General features: G+C 37.8%; 1 protein-coding gene across 4 annotated transcripts in view; it reads left to right on the top strand.

Annotated features, from left to right (window-relative positions):
• Positions 1-14,082, top strand: part of LOC148363685 (purine nucleoside phosphorylase-like) — a 28,589-nt gene that overhangs the window by 9,911 nt on the left and 4,596 nt on the right. For 3 of the 4 annotated variants that reach the window (XR_015850616.1, XM_088337086.1, XM_088337085.1), the window contains exons 1-3: positions 6,846-6,904; positions 7,981-8,144; positions 8,218-8,321. Coding sequence is in view for 3 of the 4 variants with exons in the window: in XM_088337086.1 (XP_088193212.1) it covers positions 6,882-6,904; positions 7,981-8,144; positions 8,218-8,321 (291 nt within the window). In the remaining variant the exon portion in view is untranslated. Of the gene's footprint in view, positions 1-5,703; positions 5,764-6,845; positions 6,905-7,980; positions 8,145-8,217; positions 8,322-14,082 lie in introns of those variants that run through there. The other variant, XM_088337087.1, reaches the window with a different exon arrangement.

The raw sequence follows: 14,082 nt of genomic DNA, 5'->3' as shown, positions 1-14,082 counted from the left end.
AACAGTTTGGGCAGTCAGAGTATTTTATTTGCAGAGAATACGTTATTGTATTTTCATACTGTTAAATTTTTTTACACTGTACTTTTTACTTTATTAACACTTGACTTCATTAACATAACTTTGTGCAAACGGAAGGTATTTCAGTTGTTCTTTTGGTTATGTTTAGGTGCAATATATATATATATACAGGGTTGGGTAGGGTTACCTTAACTTGATTACTTTCAATTACTTTTGGATTACTCCAATACCAATATGCTAATAAAAGACAAAATAAACTAAATATGAATAAAATTATGACTCACAACACGTGGTAAGCTTTCTCTCCTGGCTTTGATCTCTTTGATCTCCGGCAAAACTAACACAAAATGCGACAGAAACAAAATGAAAATAAATCCAAACAGCTTGCCAACATCATTTTTGCCGTTCCATGTATTCCGTTACTCCCCAAGCCTGCACAAAATTTAGTAATTTTATTCATATTTAGTTTCTTTTGTCTTTTATTAGCATATTTGGTATTGGAGTAATCTAAAAGTAATTGAAAGTAATCAAGTTAAAGTAACCCTACCCAACCCTGTATGATAGCCTTATGCAATGTATATTATTGTGAATGAAACCCTGGTTTTAAAAAAAGAATTTTACTTTTATTGTCATTCTTTGTAACCATGCACACCGAACGAAATGTCGATACACCTGACCAGTACAGTTAAACTGTACGGGTCGATGCAGCTGCAGCCAAACAGGGCGCAGTCATTTTAGTCATTAGGTGACCAAATTCCCCAATTCCAACACTTAATGCCGAGCGCCAAGCAGGGAGGCAATGAGTACCAATGTTGTAAGTCTTAGGTATGACTCGGCCGAGGCTTGAACCAGCAACCTCCCAGTCTCGGAGCTGGTTGCATTGGGTCCCGCGGTGAAAGCAAATCGTTTTGTTTTTTGTTTTTTTTCATTTAAAATCGGACTTCCCTGCCTATACTGTTTGCAATGTAAGACGCACTTTAAACCTATTATGTTTTTTTTGGCTTTGGGATCCAATTACAGAGGAATGCCTCCACTTTGTGATGTGTTACTGAATAGATGTTCGAAAAATCTAGTTTGTTTTATCACTACTATTATTATTATTATTAATAGTAATATTATCAGAAACGTTTGAAGCTCTTCAAAATCACTGTGCTGACATATTTATGTCACAGTAGGTTACACTAGAAGTCACAAGTCTATATCTCAAACAGGGTCCATAATAGCAGGGGAGTCAGATTTTGGCATGTAAAATGCCAAACTTTAACTTGACGTGTGAGGTACAACGCTCTCGAGGCATAATGATTTTGTTTGTTTGTTTGTACATGATTCAAATTGAATCGTTTCTTCCGGCGCCGTCACGAATGGCAGCCACTCCAGCAGCTCCCGTGTTATTTTCGATTGTTCTCGATTGTTTGTTCTCAGCTCAGGGATGCTGCTGGAAATGTGAATTTCCCTTCGGGGATGAACAAAGTATCTATCTATCTATCTATCTATCTATCTATCTATCTATCTATCTATCTATCTATCTATCTATCTATCTATCTATCTATCTATCTATCTATCTATCTATCTATCTATCTATCTATCTATCTATCTATCTATCTATCTATCTATCTATCTAATGCACAAACAGCACAGTCATTTTTTGTACAAAGCCCCATTCGTCTGTCCACGCTGGCTGGAAAGAACGAGATTTTTCCGCTCGAGGAGCCATCATGATATGGCTGTCGTGATTCATTCATTTATCGTGCCCCGGTGTTTCTGTGGGAGGGTTAAAACAGATCTCTTCTCCTCTGCGAGGCACCGCGCAGACACACGCTCACCGTAAAGCCGCTAAACAATGAAAGCGTGCAATGAAAATGTCTAAATTTCAGGTAAAAATGCGCATTTAAAAAAATCATTACTACTTTGCCATACGCTCGCGTGCCACTGGTTAACCCCTCGTGTGCCACTGCCGAACCCTGGTCTATATAAACAGACTAAGAAACAATAAAAGATCATGTTTATTCAGTAAAATTGCTTGTATTACAGTTTTTTTTAACATTTGACTGAATGAAATAGTAAACATGAGCTGTTTTCAATACGGCTTTTTTTAGCCTTCTCTTTGCTGCTACGACCAAACAACAACCCCAAAAAACGACAAAAAATGATTAAAAAAAATAACATTGAATTAAAAATCAACCAAATTAAATGACCCCCAAAAAAAAACAACCCAGAAAAATGACCCCCCAAAACGCGTGGAATACTACCAATCTTATATCATCTCATCTCATTAGCTGCACCGCTTATCCTCACTAGGGTCACGGGGGTGCTGGAGCCCATCCCAGCAATCATCGGGCAGTGGGCAGGGGACACCCTGAACTGGTTGCCAGCCAATCGCAGGGCACACAGGGACAGACAACTCGCTCGCTCATTCACACCTAGGGACAATTTGGACCGGCCAATCCACCTGAAATGCATGTCTTTGGAATGTCCAATACCAATACCTGTTGGCCTGGGTCAGGTCGGGCTGGATTTTTATAGGCCTGATCTTACCTCTGAGCAACACGAACAGTGACAAGGCACCAGAGTCCATTACAAGGAGAAGATCGTTGGTCACATTAAACAGGGTTTTCACATTTGAGTGATTAGCCCATAATTCTGACCGCAAAAAAATTCAAAAGATTATTTTCGCACGTAAAGTTATGTCAACCTACCTACGGTGAATGTTCCCAAGTGGGATTTCTGGCCGCGGTTTAGGTTCCAAAGTAAGGTTTCAAATCATTGTGAAGATTTCGATGAAAGTTTAATATCAATGTCAATAATTCACATTTTCCTTTCATCTCCATGAATGTGTTTTAAATATGGGTGATTATTTTTTTTGCAGCAACATTTTGTACCCATGATTTTTAAAAAAATCCTACGTTTTATGGTTTTTAGGATTTTATTACTACACACAAATAAGTACATAGTGGCCAAGCTGAGGAAGGGGTACAAATATAATTATAGCTTGTCTTCTTAAAAAGTGTCTCTGAATGGTTTCCACCCTGCCATTTCTGAACAAAAATTTGACCCAAAAATCTTATTTTTTACTATTGTTTTGTTTATAAACACATACATCTATCTATACTATATGAAGTTAATGATAATAGTAATAATAATAATAATAATAATCTCATCTCATCAGCCGTACTGCTTATCCTCATTAGGGTCGCGGGGGGGGCTGGAGCCCATCCCAGCCATCTCCGGGCAGTGGGCAGGGGACACCCTGAACTGGTTGCCAGCCAATCGCAGGGCACACAGGGACAGACAACTCATTCGCTCATTCACACCTAGGGACAATTTGGACCGGCCATTTCACCTGAAATGCATGTTTTTGGAACGTGGGAGGAAACCGGAGTGCCCGGAGAAAACCCACGCAAGCACGGGGAGAACATACAAATTCCGCACAGGAAGTCTGGAGCTGGATCTGAACCCACGACAGGTTCCCATGACATGAACTGTGCCGCACAAGCGCTAACCACTGCGCCGCCGTGCTGCCCAATAATAATAATAATAATAATAATAGTTATTATTATTATTATTATTATTATTATTATCACTGCCCAAACTGATATTTCCGCCCCTGTTAGGTCCTCACTTTACCCCGTTAGGTTCCAGCTAATCTAGCTGTAGCTCTTTGGCTGATCGACTTTTAGCTAGCTAACTTTAAACAGATTACCAAAACTAATAACTAAATCTAATGTGTGTGTGTGTGTTTTTTTTTTTTTTGTACTCAATATACATTTTCCATAATTTGGCATAACAGGGTATACTTGAGAAGTGACTCATACAAGTACAACACATTTAACATAAAATAAAAAAGGTAAGGAGGGTAAAAGTTTACCTCTTTTCCCACCAAAATCAAATGACGTCACATTCTGTAAATGGCTTTTATGGAATTGTAGTCTTTTTGGGAGGCAATTGAGCATATTCTACTGGGACTCGTAGAATTTGAACATTTAATTGCATAATGAAATGAAGTCTAGTGTAGTTTTTCAAATAGTCAAAGAAAAAAAAAGATTTTACAATTTTATAGCCTGCACCTCTTGAGAAAGTTGATTACATTGGACTACAGACACAATAAAATTGAGCATGTATTTTTTTAAATACAAAATCATATTTGAAATGTGTTTTATTTAGGGTTAAATGATTGCACAGTCAAAGTGAATAATTATAGTACTTTTTATTAACATTTTGCAGATTTAAAAAAAATTTAGTGTAAGTGAAAGATTCGGACATGAAATGATGCTCCAAACAGAGAATTACCCACGTGTTTCACAGCTTTCATTTTTAGCCTTTGAAATTGTGTTGTTGTATTTTTATTCAAACTACAACATTTTGCTTACACTGTTGAATGGACATTTAAGGACAGCCTAAGGAGAGCGTGAGGACATTTTCTGACGTCTTTGTTGATGAAATTAAATACTAACAATTCCAAATGCTTTACTGACTGGCATACATAGTTGACATTGTTCACATTGTGACACGAGAAGAATTTTAATTCATACATCATATGACAACATTTGGGTCAAGCAGCTTTTTTATTTATTTATTTTTGGGGCTTCTTTTTTAATTACTGATCGAAACCGTCTTTTACTTAAAATCATAACTGTAAGCAAACTCTCGTATGTTAAAATGGAAGTATTACTAAAACACGCAATCACTTGACAGAGCTTGCTAATGTCGTATGACCAATCCCATACAACAGGTAATCAGTGGTAGTGATTACCTGATTATACTCAAGTGATGCAAAAAATATTAAATAAAACAAATACAGTAAAAATCTTGCTGATTTTAATAATTCATATTATACCTAACCCTAAGCCTAACCCTATAACCCTAACCCTAACCCTAACCCTTACGTTATTTTTTGCCTTTTTTCTGCTAAGGTGATGCTTTCAATTTCCATGTAACCACCGACAGTGGTCTTCTCATTATGCTGCTAATCATCTTCCTTGTGGAACTACTATTATGTCACGCTACTCAAACCTTATTGACACAATACCAAAATAGTTCACACAGATATCGTAGTAGAAAATTAAACATAAAAAATGAAAAAGTGGTTCATCGATATAGGGTTTAATTCAATTAATTTAGAGTGTTTTATTCTATAATTCTCATGTGAAACGTTTGAGGTGGAGTTTAACATCAGGTCAGCTGATGCTAACAGCATGTGCAATGCGTTAGCGTGTTAGAGGTCATGAGACGGACACAATCGCATCCGAGATGCCTTTCGTTAGCATGCTATTAGTCGGCACATGATGCCATTACAGCTGTTCTTCACTCCCGAAAATTAAAATTTTCCATTTACTGAAAGAGAAGTTAACAGTGATACACATTGGGTGAACTAATGTCGTAAACTCAACTCTTAAAGAGGACACATTTTATGATTTGAAACTCTTTCATACCAAACTACTGGCATTTAAATGATTAAATGAGTATATGTTTGAAAAAATTCTTTAAAAATTAAAATTACAGTATTTTGATTGATCCTAGTTCACGAAAACACACCTACTCTTTCATGCACTATTGTGTTGATGCACTGTTTTGTTTTGTTTTTTTGCATTTTTATTACAACATAGGCCAGTCACTCTCTAAGCACTACCTTGTAAATATTTTCAATACTTATCCTGACATTCTTTCATCTTTTTTTTCCTCTTTTAGTCTTTATCAGGTGTTCATCCTGGACAGTGCTGGGCATGTTACTGAAAAACTGTCTTACAGGTACAGTTTCTAGCTACTTGATTTGAATGCAATTCAGTTAATTGACAGAATAAGTAACACTTTACTTTGAAAGTAGAAACACTGCTCTATTTGATTAAAATCAGTATAAAATTTTGTTTCGCTTTCAGTTCAAACTTTGAGGTTATATACAGTGGGAATTGAGCCTACACTGGGGTAACTAGGATCTACATTACACATAAAAAGCCTTTCAGATTTTATCTCATCATCACACTAGTTGTACAGTACCAGAGACAAATGGCACAGTGAGTATAAAAAGTACGACAATGAGATAAAGTCTAAAGTCTTTCCTTACTGTCATCTGTATCACTGGTGGTCCTGTGATCAGGTTTCGGCACCCCCGCTGTGACCCGGGTTTTATTTCCATTGTGCCTAATATTTTACAATTGAAATGAAACGAAATGATCTGCATTTATATACCACTTTTCAAGTCAATGAAGACTTCCCAAAGCGCTTTACATTTACCCATTCACACACACTCACACACCAATAGCGGCCGTGCAGCCATGCAATGCGCCAACCTGCTTGTTGGGGGCATTAGGGGTTCAGTTCATTAGGGGTTCAGTGTCTTACCCAACATGTAACACGGAGGAGCCAGGATTCGAACTACGATCTCTTGATCCCAAGACGAGCGCTTCACCTCCTGAGCTACTGCCACCCCCATGGGTAGTTGGTCTGTTAGTTGGTCAATTGTGATCTGTAATATTTTTCAACTGATTGATCATTCCACAAATATTGTTGAATAAATGCAGTAGTTATAAATCCGATATCTCAGAACTTTGACAATGCTTTGAAACTTTTTTGATAGATATTTGGTTTGTCAAGTTTGATAAGTGAAATAGTGAGAGAGTAAATTGATTACCCCTGTAGTAAAACCACTCTTCAACGTACTCATACAGACAGAAATTTCCCAACGCACACAAACATAAACATTCAACTACAGACACGCATGAACAGCGCCTTCATTTATTGGTTGCCACCAATGAATAGAAAGCTTGTTGGCCAATCAGATTCATGTGACCTGTTTATATGGCTGATGAAAATCGGCTTATCACGTATTCTCACACAAACCCAAGCAAGGTAGGCAAGTGTGATCCATCATGCACAGCAAAGAACAAATCAGGTAAGAAAAAATTGAATTTCCTTTTTCTCTTAGGTTTTGCTGTTAGTCTTGTGCAATACAAAGAATTTCTGGTAGAAAATTAGTGGATTTCTAGTTAGGATTTAAAAACAGAGTTATGGTTTCAAAATAAATGTTTTAAAGAAAGTTCAGATTTACAAACTAATTAAGGAGCTAAACAATGGGCAAGTTTTAAAGAATGGATCAAGACAGAAATGTAATTCTGATGTATTTTTAGGTACCAGTCAATGTTTGAAATACGTCTTTCAATGATTAATAAGAACAGTTCCAGAGTTTTTTTTAAACCCTTTTAAGTTTTTCAATAAGGGTTTGGATTATGCAGAAGTTTCAAAGATAAGTGATCATTTTAAAGTATATTGGAAACTCAAAATAAGGAGATAAGACCTCAATGTATTTTGAACTAGCAAGGAGAACCGGAAGATAAGCCGAACCTCAGATCAGACATTCATTCTGTAGATTTCAAGATCTGCATTTTTAATAAAAGCCTCTACTTCCATTTGTAATGTAATGTTATACGGCAGGAGAACATTATACCTGCAGATCCTTCAATTAAAGCTAGCAAGTGAAGTGTTCCCAGGTCTGGCCAACCTAAAAAGTCACAAATCAACCATTTTTATCTGTTAAAATCAACTGGGGGCAGCAGCCTAAACAGGGAATTCCAGATGTCCAGCCACTTTGTCCAGCTCCAATAATAGGATCCCGGAGTGTTTTCAAACCGGCCAAGAGACAGTCTATCCAACTTGTCATAGTGGACAAGGACAAGTCTTCATCAATGTTTAGTGTAGGAGCATAGATTGACTAGTAAACCTCTTGACCATGACGGACAGATACTGGTACACCAACGAAAAGATACAATTAATCAATTAAATGCAAGAATTCAACCGAAATTCTCAAAAGTGACGTGTGCCTTTAGGTCGCTGTTTTCTTTATGCCAAATACCACTGTGTAACATCTGTGCGTGACATAACATGAGGGGATTGTCACTGCAAAGCAGAATAAAGTTTGTAATTCGTCAGAAAACGATTAATTGTCTCCTCCTCACGGAATGTTTATGCTAGCCACGATGAATACCAGAAGTCAGCAGACTGGCTGAAGTCTCATACCAAACATCGTCCCCAAGTGGCAATAATCTGCGGTTCGGGATTGGGCATGCTGGCCGACGCTCTCAAATGCCAGGATTCCTTCCCATACTCAGACATCCCGGGTTTCCCGCAAAGCACAGGTAAATACTGGATTTGAGGTTTCTTTTGAGGTCTTTTTTGCTTTTTAATGAGGTCACCCTTGTGGCCTCGCAGTTCAAGGACACGCCGGACGTTTGGTTTTCGGGGAGCTGAAGGGTAAAACCTGCGTGTGCATGCAAGGTCGATTCCACATGTATGAAGGCCACTCACTGTGCAAGGTAAGTCTTACACTCACCACGAAATGACAAACTACTTTCACGTAAAACCATGATGAGTAATGAGAATCAGAGCAAGTTTTATGGCTTCATCTACCTTCTGATCTACTTGCAAAAAAGGACTGATGCTTAAAAGGCTTTCCCAAAGAATTGTCTGGATTTCAAAAACAATTTCCATTCGAAGATTGAAATGAAATACCACAATAGCTTTTAACAAAAAAAAAGTAAGGTCAGGGCTAGGATTTTAAATTCAGGTTGCAAACTTCAAGATTTCTATCTCCAGATGTCAATTTTTAAATTGAAGTGGATCTATGTATTGATAATAAGACCGGTGAGACATTAGAGGTGTAGTTTCAATACAGTATCCTGGAAAGGTTTCAAATTAGGTAAAACGTTATTAGAGCCTTAAAAAAGTCAGAAGAACTTCGGGCCATGGTTGGTGTCAAGTATAAAGTTCAAATTTAGGTTTAAACATAAGAGCATAGGTAATGTTTAACAAGCTGTACAGAATTTGGAACTTGGTTACTCTCTGCTGCCATCTACTGGCTTGTGTCATCACGGCAGCCTCAGTCAGCTCGTTCATGATGTACATGAAAATACGTGCATTTCTTCAGACACGCTTGAATAAACTCTTCTCTTTTTATCTTAGCGTTTGAGCCCTACTTGAAGAAGGCATTTTATTACATCCACCATTTTTATGCTACACTGACAAATAGAAACTTTAAAAATACCTGCGGGGTCAAGCATGACGTCACTCACCAGCACTCCCTTAACCCCCATTCCTCATACCTAATATGTTCCACCTGAATAGTTTTGCTAAAAGTAAAATAAAGGCAGATAGGCGCTGTGGAAAATAGATAACAAGACCTCTTTGAACCAAGTTGGGAATTGTTTACACATACTGAGTAAAGAAAATACTGTATATAACTTTAAACTTTTTAAGGACACTTCAAAAAAGGGAAATTTGGGTAATTATTAGTTAGGGTTCAAATGTGGGTTTTAGGTCATGTTTAAAGTTTTGTCAAAAGGATTCACCCTTGACCTTATCAGAAATAGAATACAATACATTGTTTATATTTTGAGGCTTTTAGTAGGTCAGTATTAGTTGCTCAATAAAGAAATTGTTTTGCGCCCGTGATGCCAAACCATCACCTGAGTGGAATAAATGTGCGCGTGCATGGGTCACATGCCACATTTTTTGCACACAACTCAATGCGTCTGTTGTCAAGCCAACCCACCAACCCCCATGTGAAGCAGTTGGCTTCCAAATGGTTCACATTTCTAAACTATTTGGCTGTCAGGAAATGAAATCATGTAGTCCAAAACTGTTGCCACCAGGCATAGTTTAAGTCTAATCATGTTTAAAGTTACTAAGGATCAATGATGTAATGTGTCTCAATGTTCAGAATTCCGATGTCTTTTGTTGTTATTTTACTTTCAACATTTTTACCTGATGATCATAACCTTGAAGACCAGGGTCGGCAACCCAAAATTTTGAAAGAGCCAAATTGGACTAAAAAAAAATATTGAGATGCAAATATTGAGTCTTATAATGGAAGCAACACGTGCTGTAGTTTCTTTATCAAATAGCCTATTATCAAAATGACTGAGTTGTTTACAAATAGATGAACCTTTGTGATTAGAAGTTTATTTTCCCTGGAGCGCATTTTGTGGAGAATGACACACCTCTTGACTACTAAGCTTTAGGATGCAATGAAGTTTAACCAGAGGCGGGTAGGGTAGCCAAATATTTTACTCAAGTAAAAGTACTGTTACTTCAGAACAATATTACTCAAGTAGAAGTAGAAGTAGAAGTAGTCATCCAAATACTTACTTGAGTAAAAGTAAAAAGTACTTGGTGAAAAAAGTTACTCAAGTTCTTAGTAACTGTAGTAATGTCGTATTTACTGATTTTTTTTAAACAACCAATCAGATTATCAAAGTCCATCCAATCAACATGATGGTCTGCATTTATATAGCGCTTTTCAAGTCAAGACTTCCCAAAGCGCTTTACAGTGTGCTTCACATTTCCCAATAGCGGCCATGCAGCCATGTAAGGCGCTAACCTGCTTATTGGGGGTATTAGGGGTTCAGTGTCTTACCCAAGGACACTTCGACATGTAACACGAAGAAGCCGGGATTCGAACTGCGATCTCTTGATCCCAAGACGAGCGCTCTACCTCCTGAGCCACTGCCGCCCCAACAAAAATACATTTAATGTAGAGGTAGATTAAAATAATCAATGTACATTTAAGTGCTTTAATAAACAATAACATAAAGATATTATAAATCAAATACCGTAAATTCCAGACTATAGAGCGCACCTGATTATAAGCCGCACCCACCGCATTTTAAGAGGATAACCACTTTTGTACTTACACAAGGCGCACCTGTATATAAGCCGCATGCGCCCACATTAAAACATGTACCACAATCACATATTTAACCCAAACCCGACTTTGAGTCCCGTGATTGTAACTGAATACAAAGTAAACAGTCCAAAAAACCACAGCTGGCAAAATGAACGGAAAATGATACCAGTACTTAAGGTTTGATGCAGACCTGCAGAGTCCGGGTCCCGTTGAAAATAATCCCCCCCAAAAAATGTATATTTCCAAAGGTAAGGGTGGGAAAAATATATATCCACTATTGTCCGCTGCGTCCACAAACACGTCTCACCTTTACTCCACTTCCCGTCAGCCCCCGTGGTTTTCGCCCCTTCTTTTTGTTTCGCCCGTGGAAAACATATGAGAATAAGTCTCTAAAATAAATACATTACAAAAATATACAGTTGCAAATACATATTATACATGGTTACACATATTTACAAAGAAAGACGGTACACCGAGAGAGTTTTCAAAGCTTTAATAATAATAATATTATAACTTTCATCCTAAACCGTGCCTGTGAAGGGTAGCAAAACGCTACTAGCAACATCCTCGCAACACAGCAAACGGCTCTGTTAAATAAACATACCGTACTTGTAATAATCACGATAAACCATCTTCATCTAGCTCCTTATAAATGGCGTCATCAAAGTCGTCTTCCCCAGTATGGGAAAGAGACTATGTCATATAGACGTCGTCCCACGCTCCCTTATTCAAAAACACGCTAGCAACACGCTCGCAAAGTAAAGTTTACGTGCAGTAGCTCTGTTTCCTTCTTTATCGGACTGCTCGATTGCATTTAGCTTGAAAGCTGCGTCATGTGCCTTTCTTATTGCAATTTGCATGGTGAGGATATTTCTACGCTAATTTAATTTGTGCACAAGCTAAGAAGTTGCAGTCTTCCTCGGCGCATATATTCCACCTGTCTAAATCTTACCTTTTGTGCTCGAGCGCCGCTGGCGGCTGTTAGAAAAATTACATAAATTGGCCGCATCACTGAATAAGCTGCAGGGTTGAACGTTTGGGAAAAAAGTAGCGGCTTATAGTCCGGAATTTACGGTAAATAATTTAGGCATATGTAGCGCCAAGTGGCACATTTAAAGCCTCAATGCAGTACTTATCTTAACAGGCGCTGCAAGCAGAAGAACAAGCTAGCCCGTGAACTCGAACAAATGAGACATTGCATATTGTAGCTGGTGTTTGTGCTCTAGAGGTGAGGCCAGGGGTGCTCCTCCTCTTCTGTGTTTTCATAGTTGGTATTGCTAAGCAACATTTTCGATATGTTTCCTCCGTAAACAAAATTTCACGTGACAAGGCTGCTACGTTTGATTGGTTAAACATGGTAGAGCCTGCCAGGTCTCCGTCATGATAAAGACATACACGTACTTACGTGGAGGGGATAGATTAAGTAACGAAGTAACGACTTCAGTGTTGCCTAATATAGTGGAGTAAAAGTACCATTTTTTTCTTCACAAATTTACTTAAGTAAAAGTAAAAGTATGGGAATTTCAAAGTACTTCTTGAAGTACAAAATTTCCCAAAACCCACTCAAGTAAATGTACTCATTTACTACCCAGCTCTGAGTTTAACTTTATTACAATGCTTAAATAATATTAAAGAAATGCAATAAAGTAAACCGATTTTTTGTGTCATTTTTATTTTGAGGATTCATAAAAATACCATTAAGATAAAGGCATACCTGTCAACCTGTACGTTTTTGCCGTACAAAGTACCTTTATTATGCATTTTAAGACGTGTATAACGTACGAGAAAATCTGTACGGAAAAATGCAAATTTGTCAATTATGGGTACCATGCGGTATACACCGACTATCATGAAACAGCAAATCTATCAAGTCTAACGAGTTTGCCGCGGTAGCCTCTATCTTGGTATCATTGTTTTCGTTGCAAACGAAGCGAGCGGTTTGATGTAGTGAAAGGAATTCCGTCTCTTTTTAGAGAACCATCTTTTTTGCCTCAACTCAATAATGAAAGCCGGCTCTCAAAAGGCTCACTTGCTTTGATGCATTATCTCTCATCTCATCTCATTAGCTGCACCGCTTATCCTCAGTAGGGTCGCGGTGGTGCTGGAGTCCATCCCACCAATCATCGGGCAGTGGGCAGGGGACACCCTGAACTAGTTGCCAGCCAGTCGCAGGGCACACAGGGACAGACAACTCGCTCGCTCATTCACACCTAGGGAAAATTTGGACCGGCCAATCCACCTGAAATGCATGTCTTTGGAATGTGGGAGGAAACCGGAGTGCCCGGAGGAAACCCACGCAAGCACGGGGAGAACATACAAACTCTGCACAGGAAGTCCGGTAGCTGGATTTAACCCCCCCACACAGGAGGTTCCCAAGACCTTAGAACTGTGCCGCACATGCGCTAACCACTGCGCCGCCTTGCTTCCATTGATGCATTATATTACGAATTATCATGTTGTATAAAGAAGTTAGGAAACAAAGGAAATATAAAATGAGAAAATGAAAAAAGACAGGTTTGTGGTTATCCCTTTAATCAGTATATTACCAACAATAATTTAATGCAGAAAATGAATCAATAATTTGAATTAAAAAATGTATTATTCTACTTTAGTATATTTGCATGTATTTTTTCCTTCTACAGTGAACGTCCAAGCTACTTAATTTTTGAACTTTTTTTATAATAAACCTCATTCATTTCGATCAACTCAGGTTCTCACAACAAAATGTTAATTAACAATATGTATGATATAACAATATAACATGTTAAACTACATAAATAAACACGTTTGGAAAAAAAATGGTGTAAGATTATTTTGTATTTTGTAAGGGAAAATACAACAGTTTGTAAGGGCATGGAGCTGTGGAGGTTGACTGTAATGTAAAGGGTGCATAACAAGCCCCTTAACTGGGCGAAAACAATATGTAATTAAATACAGCATGCTATAATAAAAACGGAAAGCTTTTGAAAAGGAAAAGTATAAAAAATCAAGTTAATATTGTTAACGTTGTATTTCTTAAACAAGTCAGTGCATGGGTAATTATGCAGCAGCATTCTATGCTGCCGGTGAATTAATGTCCTTGATTTAATTTGTTGGCTGTCTTTCCAATGACCCCTTCCGCACTGTCTTAGGATAGAGAGTCGTGTCCTTGATTTTCTCTTTTATCTCAGTTTTGTTCTTGAACTTACTCTGCACATAAGTGTTTTAAAATATGTTGATTAATGATATGTAGGCGCCACCTGTAAATGGTTTTCCATACTTTTTTTCTTATTATCTAGGTTTTGACAAAACTTCCAACAGTAGTTAAGTTTGGAGATGCAATACAACTTTTAAATCTTTATTGCGCTCCTCTAATTTTTTTCAGAGGTGATGCAATCGCATCTTTCTTTCGA

Source organism: Urocampus carinirostris, chromosome 6, assembly GCF_059441175.1.
Source record: "Urocampus carinirostris isolate Australia breed hairy pipefish chromosome 6, RoL_Ucar_1.0, whole genome shotgun sequence".
NCBI classification, from domain to species: domain Eukaryota; kingdom Metazoa; phylum Chordata; class Actinopteri; order Syngnathiformes; family Syngnathidae; genus Urocampus; species Urocampus carinirostris.
Note: the sequence above shows the minus strand (reverse complement) of the source record. Positions and strands in the feature narration are given on the sequence as shown.